Source organism: Pseudophryne corroboree, chromosome 8 (assembly GCF_028390025.1).
Source record: "Pseudophryne corroboree isolate aPseCor3 chromosome 8, aPseCor3.hap2, whole genome shotgun sequence".
NCBI lineage: Eukaryota > Metazoa > Chordata > Amphibia > Anura > Myobatrachidae > Pseudophryne > Pseudophryne corroboree.
The window spans coordinates 286,327,884-286,346,053 of NC_086451.1; the positions used below are offsets into that span (position 1 = coordinate 286,327,884).

The following is an 18,170-nucleotide window of genomic DNA, read 5'->3' on the forward strand; positions in this document are numbered from 1 at the left end:
GTGGCCTCTACCTCTAAGAAGGGATCTGCTTCAGCAGGGACCTTGTATGTTCCAAGACTTACCGCGGCTGCGTTTGACGGCATGGCGGTTGAACGCCGGATTCTAAAAGAGAAGGGCATTCCTGAGGAAGTTATTCCTACTTTAATTAAAGCGAGGAAAGAAGTGACCGCACAACATTATCACCGCATTTGAAGAAAATATGTTGCGTGGGGTGAGGCCAAGAAGGCTCCAACGGAAGAATTTCAATTGGGTCGATTCTTACATTTCCTGCAAGCAGGATTGTCTATGGGCCTCAAATTGGGGTCCATTAAAGTTCAAATTTCGGCCTTATCAATTTTCTTCCAGAAGGAATTGGCGTCAGTGCCTGAAGTACAAACTTTTGTCAAAGGTGTACTACATATACAACCCCCAATAGTGCCTCCAGTGGCACCGTGGGATTTGAACGTGGTTCTAAATTTTATCAAATCTCATTGGTTTGAGCCTTTAAAATCGGTAGATTTAAAATACCTTACATGGAAGGTAACCATGCTGTTGGCCCTGGCTTCAGCCAGGAGAGTTTCGGAGTTGGCAGCTTTGTCATACAAAAGCCCATATCTGATATTCCATTCGGACAGGGCAGAATTGAGGACACGTCCTCAATTTCTCCCTAAGGTGGTTTCGGCATTTCACTTGAACCAGCCTATTGTGGTGCCTGCGGCTACTAGCGACTTGGAGGACTCCAAGTTACTGGACGTTGTCAGAGCATTAAAAATATATATTTCAAGGACAGCTGGAGTCAGAAAATCTGACTCGTTGTTTACATTGTATGCACCCAACAAGTTGGGTGCTCCTGCGTCTAAACAGACGATTGCACGTTGGATATGTAGTACAATCCAACTTGCACATTCTGTGGCAGGCCTGCCACAGCCTAAATCTGTAAAGGCCCATTCCACAAGGAAAGTGGGCTCATCCTGGGCGGCTGCCCGAGGAGTCTCGGCATTACAACTTTGCCGAGCAGCTATGTGGTCAGGGGAGAACACGTTTGTAAAATTTTACAAATTTGATACTCTGGCTAAAGAGGACCTGGAGTTCTCTCATTCGGTGCTGCAGAGTCATCCGCACTCTCCCGCCCGTTTGGGAGCTTTGGTATAATCCCCATGGTCCTGACGGAGTCCCAGCATCCACTAGGACGTTAGAGAAAATAAGAATTTACTTACCGATAATTCTATTTCTCATAGTCCGTAGTGGATGCTGGGCGCCCATCCCAAGTGCGGATTGTCTGCAATGCTTGTACATAGTTATTGTTACAAAAATCGGGTTATTACTGTTGTTGTGAGCCATCTGTTCAGAGGCTACTTCGTTTGTGTTATCATACTGTTAACTGGGTTCAGATCACAAGTTGTACGGTGTGATTGGTGTGGCTGGTATGAGTCTTACCCGGGATTCAAGATCCTTCCTTATTGTGTACGCTCGTCCGGGCACAGTACCTAACTGAGGCTTGGAGGAGGGTCATAGGGGGAGGAGCCAGTACGCACCATGTGACCTAAAAGCTTTTTTTAGATGTGCCCTGTCTCCTGCGGAGCCCGCTATCCCCCCATGGTCCTGACGGAGTCCCAGCATCCACTACGGACTATGAGAAATAGAATAATCGGTAAGTAAATTCTTATTTTTTGCATTTTAAGGCCCCTGCACCAATGAACTATCCAGTAACTACACCTCAAGTGCCTGTGTATGGAATGGTAAGAATGCTACCCAATGTGCTTAAAAGTTGTCTCTTCTATATTACGTGCTCTCAGTACCATACATATCTATTGCTTTTTTCCTTCAGGTTCCTACGCAGATTGGTGCAAATCCTCTAATGGTTCCTCAGCCAATTATGTATACACAGCCGGGGATAAAGCCAACAAATCCTTTTGCACCTGTGTCTGGAGCTCAGGTAATTTTGTCACTGCTTGCATGCAAACACTATTTTTGAATTTGGGCCCTCATTCCGAGTTGTTCGCTCGCAAGGCGAATGTAGCAGAGTTACACACGCTAAGCCGCCGCCTACTGGGAGTGAATCTTAGCTTCTTAAAATTGCGACCGACGTACGCGCAATATTGCGATTACAAACGAGTTAGCAGTTTCAGAGTAGCTCCAGACTTACTCTGCCTGTGCGATCATTTCAGTGCTTGTCGTTCCTGGTTGACGTCACAAACACACCCAGCGTTCGCCCAGGCACTCCCACCGTTTCTCCGGCCACTCCTGCGTTTTTTCCGGAAACGGTAGCGTTTTCAGCCACACGCCCCTGAAACGCCGTGTTTCCGCCCAGTAACACCCATTTCCTGTCAATCACATTACGATCGCCGGAGCGAAGAAAAAGCCGTGAGTAAAAATACTTTCATCATAGTAAAGTTACTTGGCGCAGTCGCAGTGCGAACATTGCGCATGCGTACTAAGCGGATTTTCACTGCGATGCGATGAAAAATACCGAGCGAACAACTCGGAATGAGGGCCTTAATACAGAAATTCTTATTCTTTATCCGGGGCTAATTGGATATCTCCCTAAATCGGTAATTTTGAAAATTTGCTTCTCCAAAATGTTAATTATATAAACTATTTAAAAATACAGATTTGGCAAGGTTTGGGCACTTGCAGGTCTGAGAATTTAATTGTGTTTTTATTAATAATGTCACTTGTCCCTTTCCTAGCCATTTTTAAAATCTATTTGGCTCAATAGCTTACTTTCTCATTCATTGGGGGGGAATTAAAATGTTTGAAAAGTCGGTTGGGTGTCTGATTCTTCCTGTCTATTAGAGAGGAATAAACAGACACCCAACTGACTTTTCAAACAATTGAATATCCCCCATTCAGTCTGGGGACCCTGCTCACCATGGGTTGCTGGAATCGACTGAAAAGATCTGGTACTTAATACAATAACATAAAGACAGAAGCTCATCCCCTCTCCAATCCCTGTTCTCCAGTGTTCTTTAATTACCCATGGAACCCGGGCTTCCTTGCTGGGGCTACAATGCAGCGCCTTCTGCTTTAGTGTTAGATTTGTTTTTTGGCACTTTTCAGTTTTTACTGACTGATGAGTGCTTCAACTAGCAGCATGCATCATGAGATCCGGTGGCAGGTGAATAGTGCAGGAAGAGGGTTTCTTAAGCTCAACACTTCAGGGACACTTGCTGGGAAATGAACTCTGTTCACTGCCCCAGTGCTCCTGCTTGGGCCAGCTACTCTCCTGCTTTTTTTCTAACCGGTCACTGTTTTTCTTAATTCAGAGGGTTCTGCTCCTCCTGCTATCTCTGTCTTGGGAGGGAGGGGTAGCCTTGCCCTGTCCTGGAACATCTTTTACATCAAGGCTTCTAGGTAGCCTTTGACTTTTCCCAGTGACTGTGTCTCAAGTTTTATAGTGCCTAACCAGTTTCTGGTGCTAAAGCTGCCTTGGACACTCAGTGGCTCGTTTTCAGATGGACCTATCTTACTGTTGACTGGTTTGAGCCATGTCCATATCATTTGTGCTGTAGCACAGGCTGTTTGCTATTCTAGTCCTTAGGAGGCCATTGAGCTTGGGCAACAGGTGCTTCGCTCTTTTCCTCAGCCCTAGGCCGATGTACCTAGTTACTCATTTCTGCACCTTGGTTTGGTAGTTTCTCTAACGTCCTAGAGGATGCTGGGGTCCACATTAGTACCATGGGGTATAGACTGGTCCACCAGGAGCCATTGGCACTTTAAGAGTGTGGGCTGGCTCCTCCCTCTATGCCCCTCCTACCAGTCTCAGTTTAGAAATAGTGCCCGGAGGAGCCAGTCACAGCTAACGGGAGCTCTCCTGAGCTTTCCTGGGAAAAGTTTAGTTTAGAGTTTTTTATTTTACAGGGAGACTGTTGGCTACAGCCTCCCTGCAGCGTGGGACTAAGGGGGTAGCAGTGTCCGCCCTGCGGGGTCTGAGCCACAGACTCCGCTGACTGGACACTGAGCTCCGGAGGGGCTGATCGGTCCCCTTGCAGGGGCACCGCTCACCCCAGCAGCATGCCGCCGACCCCTTACAGAGCTGAAGAATGTGGTGAGTTAGTCACCGACCCCCCTAGCAAGCGGGGGGCCGGTGTGAGGATGGCGGCAACAGGGGATGGAGCGCGGTATTATCGCGCTCCCGGATGGTTACCAGAGGCACACTGTGAGGGGCGCCCTGGGCCAGCTCTCACCCCTCACACTTGGTCAGCAAGCCTGTCGTGCCCCTGGGATCCAGCCAGCACAACTCCTCAGACCAAGGTTTAACACTGCTGAGCGGGAAGAGAGAGCAGCTTCTCAAAGCGGACCTGCAGCGTTCCAGCGCCATTTTCCTCCATGCTGCATGCTGAAGGAAGATCATCCACTCCACAGCAGCTCCAGTTACTGTTCGGTACCAGGGGGTTGTAGAACGGAGGGGAGGCTGAATACTTGACTGTGTGTCCTATTAAGGACAAGTCAGCGCTGGTAAGAGGTGTCTCTTAGTATAGAAAGCGCTGGTGTGGGTTGGCTCCAATCTCTGTCTCTCTCTCTTGCCATTCTTGAGGGGGGAAACTCTGTCCTACCCCATCCTGTGTGTTTGTGGTGTGTTTGGTGGTCACTAGCAGCGATGTCCAGGGATACTGTGTCTTATGCTGCTGAGGATTTATCCTCCCAGGATGATCCCATTCCATGCAGTCAGGTTTAGCACAGATTCCAGCAAGGGAACCAGAGTGTTTTTCCCCTATCAGGACTTGGATGTCCCAGATTGCTGACAGGGTTACCAGTACTGAGTCGGCAGCCCAGGTATTGCAGTCCTCTATGGCTGTGTGGCCCTTGTTGGGTACCTCGGGCCCTGCTATATATCCCCACAAACGTGCGCTTGTGCAGGTAACACAAGACGACACGGATACCAATTCTGACACTACAGATGGTGTCGGGGATGTGTTGTGGGGGTCCGCATCTCTTGCAAGGGGGGTGCAGCTGTTGATAGAGGCGATCAGGGATGTTAATGATACCACACCTGAGCAGGTTGAGGAGGCTTTCTTCACTGAAAACCAGAAAGGTTCGCTAACCTTCCCTGCGTCAAAAGAGCTGAATGCTATATTTGAAAAGGCCTGGGTGAATCCTGAAAAGAAGTTTCAGATCCCTAAAAGGGTTTTGGTAACTTTTCCTTTCCCTGAGGAGGACAGGAAAAAGTGGGAAAACCCGCCAATCGTTGACGCTTCTGTATCTAGACTCTCAAAGAAAGTGGTTTTGCCGGTACCGGGATCTACCGCCTTGAAGGAGCCGGCAGATAGGAAAATTGATAATACTCTGAAATCAGTGTACACTGCTTCAGGGGCCATATTACGTGCCACTATTGCAAGTGCGTGGATTGCTAAGGCTATAGTGAAATGGTTGGCTGCCTTGATGGAGGATTTGGATGCGATAGATAGGGATGACATTGCATTGTATTTACGTAACATTCATGATTCTGCAGGTTTCGTGGTGAAATCTATGAAAGACCTGGGTTCCATGGCTGCGGGAATTTTTTCCATGTCTGTTTCAGCTCGTCGGGGACTGTGGCTTCGCCAGTGGTCGTCCGACGCGGAATCCAGAAAAAGTGTGGAGTCGCTGCCCTATACAGGTCAATCTCTCTTTGGTGAAGCCGTAGACGCGTGGATATCTATCGCTACTGCGGGTAAGTCTCCGTATCTTCCCTGCTCCGAAGAGGTCCTTCTCCTCAGCTTCACAGCAGTCCTTTCGCCCCAACAAGACCAGAAAGGACAAGTCTTCCGGTTCCTTCTTCAGAGGAGGTAAGGTTAAGTCCAAAAAACCTGCCGCTGCAGGTTCCCAAGAAAAAAAGCCTGCTTTGGGTACCCCTAAGTCCTCCGCATGACGGTGGACGGGACGGCCCGGAGGTGGGGCCTGTAGGGGCGAGACTCAGACAGTTCAGTCACGTCGGGGTCCCCTCCGGCCTGGATCCCTGGGTGTTGGATATTGTCTCTCAGGGATACAGGTTGGAATTTCAAAGTCTCCCTCCTCAACGGTTTTTCAAGTCGGGCTTGCCAACTCTGTTGGAGGACAGCACAGTACTACTGGAGGCTGTTCCAACGGCTGGTAGGGGCACAAGTCACTGTGCCGGTACCACCGCACATGGATGCGAAAGGGTACTATTCAAACCTTTTCGTGGTACCGAAACCAGATGGTTCAGTCAGGCCCATCCTGAACCTGAAATCATTGAACCCCTTTCTAAAGGAGTTCAAGTTCAAGATGGAGTCTCTCAGGGCGGTAATATCAGGTCTGGAAGAGGGGGAATTCCTGGTATCCTTGGATATCAAGTATGCGTACCTTCACGTTCCAATCTGGTTGCCGCATCAGGCTTATCTCCGCTTTGCATGGCAGGTCTGTCATTTTCAGTTCAAGGCCCTGCCGTTCGGCCTCTCGACGGCGCCGAGGGTGTTTACCAAGGTAATGGCGGAGATGATGGTGCTGCTCCGCATGCGGGGGGTGAACATCATTCCTTATCTGGACGATCTCCTGATAAAGGCGTCGTCCAGGGAACAGCTGCTACAGTCCATTGCTCTCACAACAGGGCTGCTTCAGAGTCACGGGTCGAATCTGAACTTTCCAAAGTCACATTTGGAACCAACCCGGAGATTGTCTTTTCTGGGAATGATCCTGGATACGGAAGTACAGCGGATTTTCCTTCCGAGGGACAAGGCGTTGGTGATCCACTCTATGGTCCAGGATGTCTTGAAGCCTCCCCGGGTGTCGGTTCATCAATGTATTCGCCTTTTGGGAAAGATGGTGGCCTCTTACGTGGCTCTCCAGTACGGGAGGTTCCATGCTCGGACCTTCCAACTGGATCTACTGGACAAGTGGTCGGGATCTCACCTCCACATGCATCAGAGAATTTGTCTGTTGCCAAGGGCGAGGAGTTCACTCCTCTGGTGGGTCCAATTGCCGCACCTGCTGGAGGGCCGCAGGTTTGGGATTCAGGGCTGGGTCCTGCTAACGATGGATGCGAGCCTCCGGAGCTGGGGAGCAGTCACTCAGGCGGTGACATTCCAGGGAAGGTGGTCAAGCCTAGAAGCCGGTCTGCCCATCAACATTCTGGAACTAAGAGCCGTCTATAACGGTCTTCTTCAGGCGGCCCCTCTTCTAAGAAACAGGTCCATTCAAGTACAGTCGGACTACGTAACAACAGTGGCTTACATAAACTGACAGGGCAGTAACGAAGAGCAGGGCAGCGATGTCAGAGGTCACAAGAATACTCCTCTGGACGGAAAAGCACACGTTGGCGCTGTCAGCCATCTTCAATCCGGGAGTAGACAACTGGGAAGCAGACTTCCTCCGCTGACACAATCTCTATCCGGGAGAGTGGGGCCTCCATCCGGAGGTGTTCAAGGAGGTAACAGATCTTTGGGGTCCACCCCAAATAGACATGATGGCCTCTCGTCTCAACAAAAAGCTTCTGCGTTATTGTTCCAGGTGGAGGGACCCTCAGGGAGTGGCGGTGGACGCCCTGCTGTCTCCGTGGGTGTTCCGGTCAGTGTACATGTTTCCACCACTCCCACTCATCCCAAGAATCTTAAAGCTCATAAAGAGAACAAGGGTTCAAGCGATCCTCATTGCCCCAGACTAGCCAAGGCGGGCTTGGTACGCAGACCTTCTGGATCTACTGCAAGAAGAGCCGAGGCCTCTAACTTTTCGGGAGGACCTGCTGCAACAGGGTCCGTTCACCTATCAAGACTTACCGCGGCTGCGTTTAACGGCATGGAAGTTGAGCTCCTGATTCTTGCTCGGAAGGGTATTCCGAAAGAAGTGATTCCTACCCTCATACAGGCTAGGAAAGGGGTAACGTCTAAACATTACCATCGTATTTGGAAGAAATATGTCTCTTGGTGTGAGTCCAAGAAGTTTCCTGCGGTGGAATTTCAACTAGAACGTTTCCTCCTCTTCCTGCAGGCAGGAGTGGATATGGGGCTGAAATTGGAATCTGTGAAGGTCCAGATTTCAGCCCTGTCCATTTTCTTTCAGAAACAATTGGCTGCCCTCCCGGAGGTTCAGACCTTTTTGAAGGGGGTTCTGCATATCCAACCTCCCTTTGTACCACCTACGGCGCCTTGGGACCTTAACGTGGTGTTGCAGTTTCTCCAGTCTGATTGGTTTGAGCCTCTACAGGAGGTGGAGCTCAAGTTTCTTACATGGAAGGTGATCACTTTGTTGACCTTAGCTTCTGCTAGGCGTATCTCTGAGCTGGCGGCTTTGTCATGCAAAAGCCCTTACTTGATCTTCCATGAGGATAGAGCTGAGCTCCGGACTCGTCAACAGTGCCTTCCAAAGGTTGTGTCGGCATTTCATATCAACCAACCTATTGTGGTGCCAGTGGCTACTGAACTCTCAATTACTTCAAGGTCCTAGGATGTTGTGAGGGCTCTGAAGGTTTATGTGTAGAGAACTTCTCGTCACAGGAAATCGGACTCTTTGTTTGTCCTGTACGATCCCAAGAAAATTGGGTGTCCTGCTTCTAAGCAGTCTATTTCTCGCTGGATTAGGTTCACTATCCAGCACGCCTATTCTTCGGCAGGACTGCCGTGTCCAAAATCTGTTAAGGCACACACTACTCGTAAGGTGGGGTCTTTCTGGGCAGCTGCCCGGGGTGTCTCGGCAACGCAGCTTTGCCGAGCGGCAACTTGGTCAGGGTCGAACACGTTTGCACGGTTCTACAAGTTCGATACTTTGGCCTCTGATGATCTGAAGTTCGGTCAATCAGTTCTGCAGGAACCTCCGAGCTCTCCCTCCCGTTCTGTGAGCTTTGGTACATCCCCATGGTACTAATGTGGACCCCAGCATCCTCTAGGACGTTAGAGAAAATAGGATTTTGGTACCTACCGGTAAACCCTTTTCTCGTAGTCCGTAGAGGATGCTGGGCGCCCGCCCAGCGCTTCGTTTTCCTGGATATGTTATTTGGTTCAGTACCACTTTGTTTAGTTGAGTATTGCATAGTTACTGGGTAAGTAATGTTTCAGCCGGTTGCTGATTAGTTCAAGTTAGTTGACTTGACGTGACTTATATGTGTGAGCTGGTATGAATCTCGCCACTATCTGTGTTAAGTCCTTCTCTCGAAGTATGTCGTCTCCTCGGGCACAGTTTCTAGACTGAGTCTGGTAGGAGGGGCATAGAAGGAGAAGCTAGCCCACACTCTTAAAGTGCCAATGGCTCCTTGTGGACCAGTCTATACCCCATGGTACTAATGTGGACCCCAGCATCCTCTACGGACTACGAGAAAAGGATTTACCGGTGACAATACTAAATTCCTTTGTCGTATAAACAACCCTTTATGAAGCTAAGAACACTGTACGCTGTTTACTTAAGAAGTACCGTGATGGTACGCTATCTGCGTAGCGATCGCTCAGCCGTAGGCGAGACGCTCAAGCGTCACGTTCGCTCGCGGCCCAGTGATCACAGGACACGTTATTGGTTATGTCTAGGGGAATGATTCGCTGTAGCGTAGCTTACGCTCGAGACCACGAGGAGGTCACCAGCGATGCAGACGCTTACAACACTATACCTTTATGTTAAAACCTTATACCAATGAAATACACAGAATACCTTAATGTGAGTACAGGGTGTAAGTGCAACCTTGTGTAACCTGACTATCTACAAAGCTGCTTGAGCGTCACCGACGCTCAAGTGAACACTTAACACTATAGAAAATACACAGATACTGGTTTAGGTTCCAAGGCCTATTAACTGTATTATATCTAATATACTTGTAAAAAGGGGGTAACAGTACAAATGATACACTACAATATAACAGAGACTTCCTAACCACAGATCTAAACAATAAATACAAAAAGACAATACTACACTGACCTAAATGCAATACAGTACAATACTATAATACTATGAGAGATATAAGAGAAAAGAGGAGAGAGAGAGAGAGAGACGGAGAGACGGAGAGAGATGAGAGAAATTGGCTCACAATAACATTAAAAGACAATATGGTTGCAGCGAAGCTTACACATGTGAGGAACAATCGCTGCGCAGTTAATAAATGCTGAGAATCTTTGTTTAGAAAGTACTTGAGCTTACCTATGCTGCCTGTCCCTATATACACAACACCCAGCTACACAATCGTCCCTACAATGCCGCATGGGGCAGAAGCTAGACTCCATTTTGGGAAAAACTCCAATTGATTCCAAAATGTCCAAGCCTCAAAACAATGCATATGTTCTGATTTTACAATTCCAAACAATCTAAATCACCTTTCACAATTTCAAGCAAACACAGTATCTCTATAACCAGAGCATATGAGTTATCACAAGACCAGACCACCAGGTACTCACAAGTATCAGCCTGCCATTGCTACCAGCACATATTCAAAAGTACTGCATGGTGGTATTTATGATTAACAAGATCCCAGCTACCATCACAGATTCCACAGGGCACCAACACAAACACCCAACAATCATCCCAGCCAAGTTACAATATCCTATTTAAACCAGAAAGCAATATGTCTATATTTCCTTCTATAGCCATGTGATTCTATACTTAGCCTTTGGGAAGGAATTCTGTCCTGGGGATGTAGCCGCCATGCTGCTTGATGCTAGCTTAGTTCTGAGTGAGAGAGTCAGCCCCGTGATCTCCAGTGGGTATATCATACCTGCATTCCAGCTGTGGGGGTGTGTCAACCACCGGAAGTGTGTGTCCCTCCCAGCATGTGAGCCAGCTGCATCAGTGGCCTTGGTTATGTAACACAATGGGTGATGACCAACACATTCCTGTCTAGTGAGAAGCTATTGTTTGGCGAATACAAAACAGAATCCTGTCTCTGGGCTTTGTTTTATATTCATGATGTCCACTTTCAGTTGAGACAATGACATCTCAGCCCTCATTCTCCTGTATACAAATCCAGCCCCATTTGTAAACACAGGTGTTGGCCTTCCTCATTGAGTCTCAAAAGCTCAGTGTAATTAAAGACTATTGTACTCCGTCTGCGGGAAAGATACTGATTTGGAGTACAATTGATCTTCAATTACTATTCCTGTGTTTACCTTATGCATGTATAGATATGAGGCCCTCTTAACATGCAAACTATTGTTTGGGGGATCTCTGAGGTCAAAGAGACATTTGAGACCTACTGATGCCTGTCTCCAACTGTTCAGATGCATGACTAAGTAAGGACAAATAATAATAAATAAATGGACATAACTTCTTATGTCCATAACTATTCGCACGAGCAATTAATCTGCTCCAAACCAACACCGGAATATTGCTATTTAAATACTCTTCCGATAGGTACCAAACACCACTGTCTGACTCCTGTTAGACCCTTCGCACAATACAAAGAGGGATTCCTCCGTTCAGGGACATTCTATATTAACCAAACTTTCAGAATCTATCAAAGGGACCATAATCTATAAACTACATTAATTGTGAAAATATGTAACGAATGAGTCGCACGCTACGACTACGTAAACTCTACCGTAAATACGCATACCGCGCCTGTGAGTGCACGCTGCTGTGAGTATGTGTACGTACGGGAGAGCGTACGCCTGCGCAGCGCGGACATGAATGAGGTGCAAATATGGCAACGTGCATAGAGACATTTTTCTGACTTCGACACCGGTAGGTACCAAAATCCTATTTTCTTTTTCTCCTTTTGTTGGGGCATAGGGCTAGGTTAGGGCTTTGTTCGGTAATCTTTGCAGTGATTTTAAGTCCTCAGTGCAGACCTGGTGCCGCAACGCGTTCATAGTTGTAGTCTACCTCCTGCATAGTGGATCCAATTTGGCAGCGACAGGGCCACTACATGTCCGTCTCTCCTGTTCGCTTCAGGAATCTAAAGCTGGGTACACATTTGACAATTTTTTAAACTATTTACCCGACTCCGATGGATCGAAATGACAAATTGTTTAAATCGTCCAGTGTGTACATCTTATGCACACTCCTGTTAGTCTTCGGCGACATTGCCCGTCGGACCTGCATAAAGCACAGTCTAGCGATATCGCTTGTCAGGGCATGAATGCAGCATGGCCCCCACCATCGCTCCATCGTTGCCGGCATCAGCAAGTGTGTATGCACTTGCCCATGCTGACCTACCCCCCGCCGGGTCCCATCACCCGCGATGTTGTGCTGGGTACACACTGCCTAATGTGTACCCAGCTTACAGTAAGTCTGTGCAGGTGTTTTTGCTACATGCTTCTTTGGGGACTATAACCTACTTTATTGCTACTCTGCTCATTGTGGAGTGTTTCGTGGAATCCATGGTTTTTGACATGCAGGCCCTGGAACATCTTTTACTTTGAGGCTTCTAGGTAGTCTTTCAGAAGACAGGCTGAATAGAAACATTGGGGAATATAAGGTGAGATTTTCTGTGTTTGTTGTATGTTCCTGACGAAAACCTTGTAGGATTGAAACGTTGATTTGCCTCAACATCGGTGTTTGTGATTCTTTGCCAAGAGGTTGTGAGTGCCGCATTTTTGACTGTTTACATTCCTTTTTATGAGTGCACCAAAACAAGTTCTTTTTGCAAGGTGGAGTGCCGGGTTTACTGCATTGCGGGTATGTGTATGTGTGTGTGTGTGTGTGTGAGTGTATATATATATATATATATATATATATGTATGTATGTGTGCGTATATATATATATATATATATATATATATATATATATATATATATATATATATATATGTGTGTGTCTCCCTCAAGTGGCTGTCAGCAAATGCATGCTAGACACCCCATTCCAAGCTGATTGTGACATCACGGAAAACGCAGGCTAATGACACAGTAATGTAGATATAGAGACCAGGGTTCGAATCCGCTCAATTCTCAACCAACAAGATCTGAAAACAATCCATGTTCATCTTTGATGGCAATAGTAGTGGTATGATATTTGCTGCTTTTGAAAGCCAGTATCTGATATGTCCCCAATCAGGGGACCATATATTAAATGGCTTTTCAGAAAAGGGAGATGGAAGAAGAGCTTTCAGTACTTGCAGAACCGGTGCACCTTTCCTATTCTAGCCTCCAAAAATAGATTCAGTTGCATTTTCCAGTGTGTTTTGGATGCGCCTTTGCAAATGTTTTACATTAACAAACTTATTTAGTACTATTTTGCAAATAGGGTTACATTGTCGCAACATTGTGTTCCCTAATTGCTTGAACTTTTTAAATGCAACAATTGATAGTCACCTGAAAACTACTCTGTGGAGTCTTATTATGTGTCTACTTCTTATCTACATTTCTCTAACGTCCTAGTGGATGCTGGGGACTCCGTAAGGACCATGGGGAATAGACGGGCTCGGCAGGAGACAGGGCACTTTAAGAAAGAATTAGGAATACTGGTGTGCACTGGCTCCTCCCTCTATGTCCCTCCTCCAGACCTCCGTTTGAATCTGTGCCCGGACGAGCTGGGTGCACCTTAGTGAGCTCTCCTGAGCTTGCTAAATAGAAAGTATTTTGTTAGGATTTTTTTATTTTCAGAGAGATCTGCTGGCAACAGACTCTCTGCTACGTGGGACTGAGGGGAGAGAAGCAGCCCTACTCACTGTGGATAGGTCTTGCTTCTTAGGCTACTGGACACCATTAGCTCCTGAGGGATCGTACACAGGAACGCACCCTTGGTCGTCCGATCCCAGAGCCGCGCCGCCGTCCCCCTCGCAGAGCCAGAAGCCGGCGTGAGAAGCAAGAAGACTTCAAAAGCGGCGGCAGAAGACTTCAGTCTTCATATGAGGTAGCGCACAGCACTGCAGCTGTGCGCCATTGCTCCCACATTAAACCCACACACTCCGGTCACTGTAGGGTTCAGGGCGCAGGGGGGGGGCGCCCTGGGCAGCAATTAGAGACCTCTTGGCAAAGTGGGCATATATACAGTTGGGCACTGTATATATGAATGAGCCCCCGCCATTATTTTACACAAAATCGCGGGACAGAAGCCTGCCGCTGAGGGGGCGGGGCTTCTTCCTCAGCACTCACCAGCGCCATTTTCTCTCCACAGCTCCGCTAAGAGGAAGCTCCCCAGGCTCTTCCCTGCAGATTCATGGTAGAAAGAGGGTAAAAAGAGATGTGGGGCACATAAATTTAGCGCAAAATCAGTATATACAGCAGCTACTGGGTAAACACTAAGTTACTGTGTAATTCCTGGGTCATATAGCGCTGGGGTGTGTGCTGGCATACTCTCCCTCTGTCTCTCCAAAAGGCCTTGTGGGGGTTCTGTCCTCAAATAGAGCATCCCCTGTGTGTGTGGTGTGTCGGTACGCTTGTGTCGGCATGTTTGACGAGGAAGGCTATGTGGAAGCAGAGCAGGTACAAATGAATGTGGGATCGCCGCCGACGCCCGATTGGATGGATATGTGGAAGGTTTTAAATGATAATGTTAATTCCTTGCATAAAAGGTTGGATAAAGCTGAAGCCTTGGGACAGTCAGGGTCTCAACCCATGCAAGAAGTGGAATTACTAAGTAATTACCTTTGGCGCTCGTGGTGAGTTGCTTTTCCTTAGCAGCTAATATGACGGGGTTAGTTGGACCCCACAACCAAAATCACAATAAACAAGAAAAAGCGCTGGGAAACTGGATAGAAATGAACTAACAATTTTAATAAAATATTAAACATTCATTTATACTGTTGCAACAGATTATTAAGACTAAAATGTATCCAATTAAAATTTAGGGCAAAGATAAAGCACTGCAATAGGTTTGGAAAGTCCCATATATTTAGTATGGATTCTGTATTGTTGGCCGGTGCTCAGAAGAGCCAGTTCATCCCCAAAATTAGTGCCACAGTCCAGGAACAACTTTAAGCGAAAATTATATTACCAACTGCGGTTAGATTGACCTCGCTGACTTGGTTCAAGATGTTTACTTGGTCCGATTAGTCGCTCAGGTCCAGAATTCGCAGATGTTCAATTCGCTGGTGACAGGTTCCTATATCTGACTTCTAGGCGTTTGTAAGGGGATGATGTATCAGAGTCCAGCCAATCCACCGACGCGTTTCGCTGTTTACCACAGCTTTTTCAAGGTGACATGTTGCAGTGACTGAATGCCCTTTATATAGCAGTGCTAATTGCCCATGTGAAACAGATGTGTCAAATTAAAAACATATAAATAATACATAAATTAGAATTCTATCCAGTTTCCTAGTAAAGTGACAGATTTTGAGACTATAAAGCTATCAGTATGTGCTGTTTTTCTAAATGCAAAGCTCTTTTAATATATAAATTATAAGGTGAACTTAGTTCCCCGATCACGTGATCGCGGGTTTACTTCCTGTCTTTGGAGCGCACTCACGCTCCAGTATCCTGTGTATGAAACGCAAGCTTGCTCCTATTGGTTAGCGTCCTGTCACGTGGCCGGAACAAAGCCAGCCCCCGGCAGGCCCTGCGCCCCGTTGCCAGGCAACGGATTACTCGAAGAGAATAACTCCGATCACGTGACCGGACGCCCAGCATTACGTTATGCATAGTTTAAGGTCTCCATTACCAAATGCATTTTAATATCACGTGACCGAGTGAACCAATAATCTCATAGACATTTGCTATATGATTTCAATGGGTACATAATTAGATAACAAGACTAAAAAACTACACATAATATTCTCAACTTAACATCAATATATGAATTTTGTAAATGTTTAATCATATATAAATATGTCTAAAACCAGTTATGTTCGTATATTATATTTAAAGTATAAGAATTGGTGCCATCTTGTGGTAAAAAGATAGTATGACACTCTCCTTGTGATTTTTTAATAAACCTACTATGGAGAGTCTTTATTAAAGGCTCATTTGATATTTGGCATATGATTTCAATGACCAAATTGGTTCTATTTATATTCGCAAATATATATATATCTATATCAATTGAACCTTTTATTAGCATATATAGAAAAATAGTTAAAGTCTTGAATTAATACTAATTTAAAAAGAGAGAAGATATTATACCATTCAAAAATATTTTTACTGTATATATATATATATATATATTAAAGGAAGGCAGTATTGGGAAGGACATATAAATCTATGAACAAACACGGATATGGGAACATCCCAAGATGAATATATGCACATGTCAGCGTATCGAGATAAATTAATCGATAGTGTGGACATATTAACCTATGAAGATGGAACAAAATTAGAGGACTGCATTTAGCTCAAGTGCTTCGTTTAAACCACTCGGAAAGAGTGTATTTAACTGAAAGGTCCAAAAAATTTCCTGTCTACAGAGTCTTGTGAACCTATCACCCCCCCTAGTTGTTTTGGGGATATATTCAAGACCTATGATTCTTAGGGTAGATGGGTCCTTATTATGATGAAGGGCAAAATGTCGGGAAACGCTATGTTTAGTGACCCCATTAATGATGTTTCTTCTGTGTTGCTCTACTATAGAGTCTTTTATTGAACAAGCAGATAATCTTATGAAGACAGTCCTCTAATTTTGTTCCATCTTCATAGGTTAATATGTCCACACTATCGATTAATTTATCTCGATACGCTGACATGTGCATATATTCATCTTGGGATGTTCCCATATCCGTGTTTGTTCATAGATTTATATGTCCTTCCCAATACTGCATTCCTTTAATATATATATATATATACAGTAAAAATATTTTTGAATGGTATAATATCTTCTCTCTTTTTAAATTAGTATTAATTCAAGACTTTAACTATTTTTCTATATATGCTAATAAAAGGTTCAATTGATATAGATATATATATATTTGCGAATATAAATAGAACCAATTTGGTCATTGAAATCATATGCCAAATATCAAATGAGCCTTTAATAAAGACTCTCCATAGTAGGTTTATTAAAAAATCACAAGGAGAGTGTCATACTATCTTTTTACCACAAGATGGCACCAATTCTTATACTTTAAATATAATATACGAACATAACTGGTTTTAGACATATTTATATATGATTAAACATTTACAAAATTCATATATTGATGTTAAGTTGAGAATATTATGTGTAGTTTTTTAGTCTTGTTATCTAATTATGTACCCATTGAAATCATATAGTCAAATGTCTATGAGATTATTGGTTCACTCGGTCACGTGATATTAAAATGCATTTGGTAATGGAGACCTTAAACTATGCATAACGTAATGCTGGGCGTCCGGTCACGTGATCGGAGTTATTCTCTTCGAGTGGTCCGTTGCCTGGCAACGGGGCGCAGGGCCTGCCGGGGGCTGGCTTTGTTCCGGCCACGTGACAGGACGCTAACCAATAGGAGCAAGCTTGCGTTCCATACACAGGATACTGGAGCGTGAGTGCGCTCCAAAGACAGGAAGTAAACCCGCGATCACGTGATCGGGGAACTAAGTTCACCTTATAATTTATATATTAAAAGAGCTTTGCATTTAGAAAAACAGCACATACTGATAGCTTTATAGTCTCAAAATCTGTCACTTTACTAGGAAACTGGATAGAATTCTAATTTATGTATTATTTATATGTTTTTAATTTGACACATCTGTTTCACATGGGCAATTAGCACTGCTATATAAAGGGCATTCAGTCACTGCAACATGTCACCTTGAAAAAGCTGTGGTAAACAGCGAAACGCGTCGGTGGATTGGCTGGACTCTGATACATCATCCCCTTACAAACGCCTAGAAGTCAGATATAGGAACCTGTCACCAGCGAATTGAACATCTGCGAATTCTGGACCTGAGCGACTAATCGGACCAAGTAAACATCTTGAACCAAGTCAGCGAGGTCAATCTAACCGCAGTTGGTAATATAATTTTCGCTTAAAGTTGTTCCTGGACTGTGGCACTAATTTTGGGGATGAACTGGCTCTTCTGAGCACCGGCCAACAATACAGAATCCATACTAAATATATGGGACTTTCCAAACCTATTGCAGTGCTTTTTCTTTGCCCTAAATTTTAATTGGATACATTTTAGTCTTAATAATCTGTTGCAACAGTATAAATGAATGTTTAATATTTTATTAAAATTGTTAGTTCATTTCTATCCAGTTTCCCAGCGCTTTTTCTCGTTTATTGTGATTAGGGTCTCAACCCATGCCTGCTCCTACAGCGCAGAGGCCGTCAGGGTCTTAGAAGCGCCCACTATCCCAAATTGTTGACACAGATATCGACACGGATTCTGACTCCAGTGTCGATGGCGATGATGCAAAGTTGCAGCCTAAAATGGCTAAAGCCATCCGCTACATGATTATAGCAATGAAGGATGTATTGCACATTTCAGAGGAA

At 45.4% G+C, this 18,170-nt stretch overlaps 1 protein-coding gene across 9 annotated transcripts in view; it reads left to right on the forward strand.

The window, feature by feature from the left end:
* Positions 1-18,170, forward strand: part of LOC134948960 (phosphatidylinositol-binding clathrin assembly protein-like) — a 340,585-nt gene that overhangs the window by 309,633 nt on the left and 12,782 nt on the right. For all 9 annotated transcript variants that reach the window (XR_010183069.1, XM_063937265.1, XM_063937266.1 and 6 more), the window contains 2 exons: positions 1,662-1,718; positions 1,808-1,915. Coding sequence is in view for 8 of the 9 variants with exons in the window: in XM_063937265.1 (XP_063793335.1) it covers positions 1,662-1,718; positions 1,808-1,915 (165 nt within the window). In the remaining variant the exon portion in view is untranslated. The remainder of the gene's footprint in view (positions 1-1,661; positions 1,719-1,807; positions 1,916-18,170) is intronic.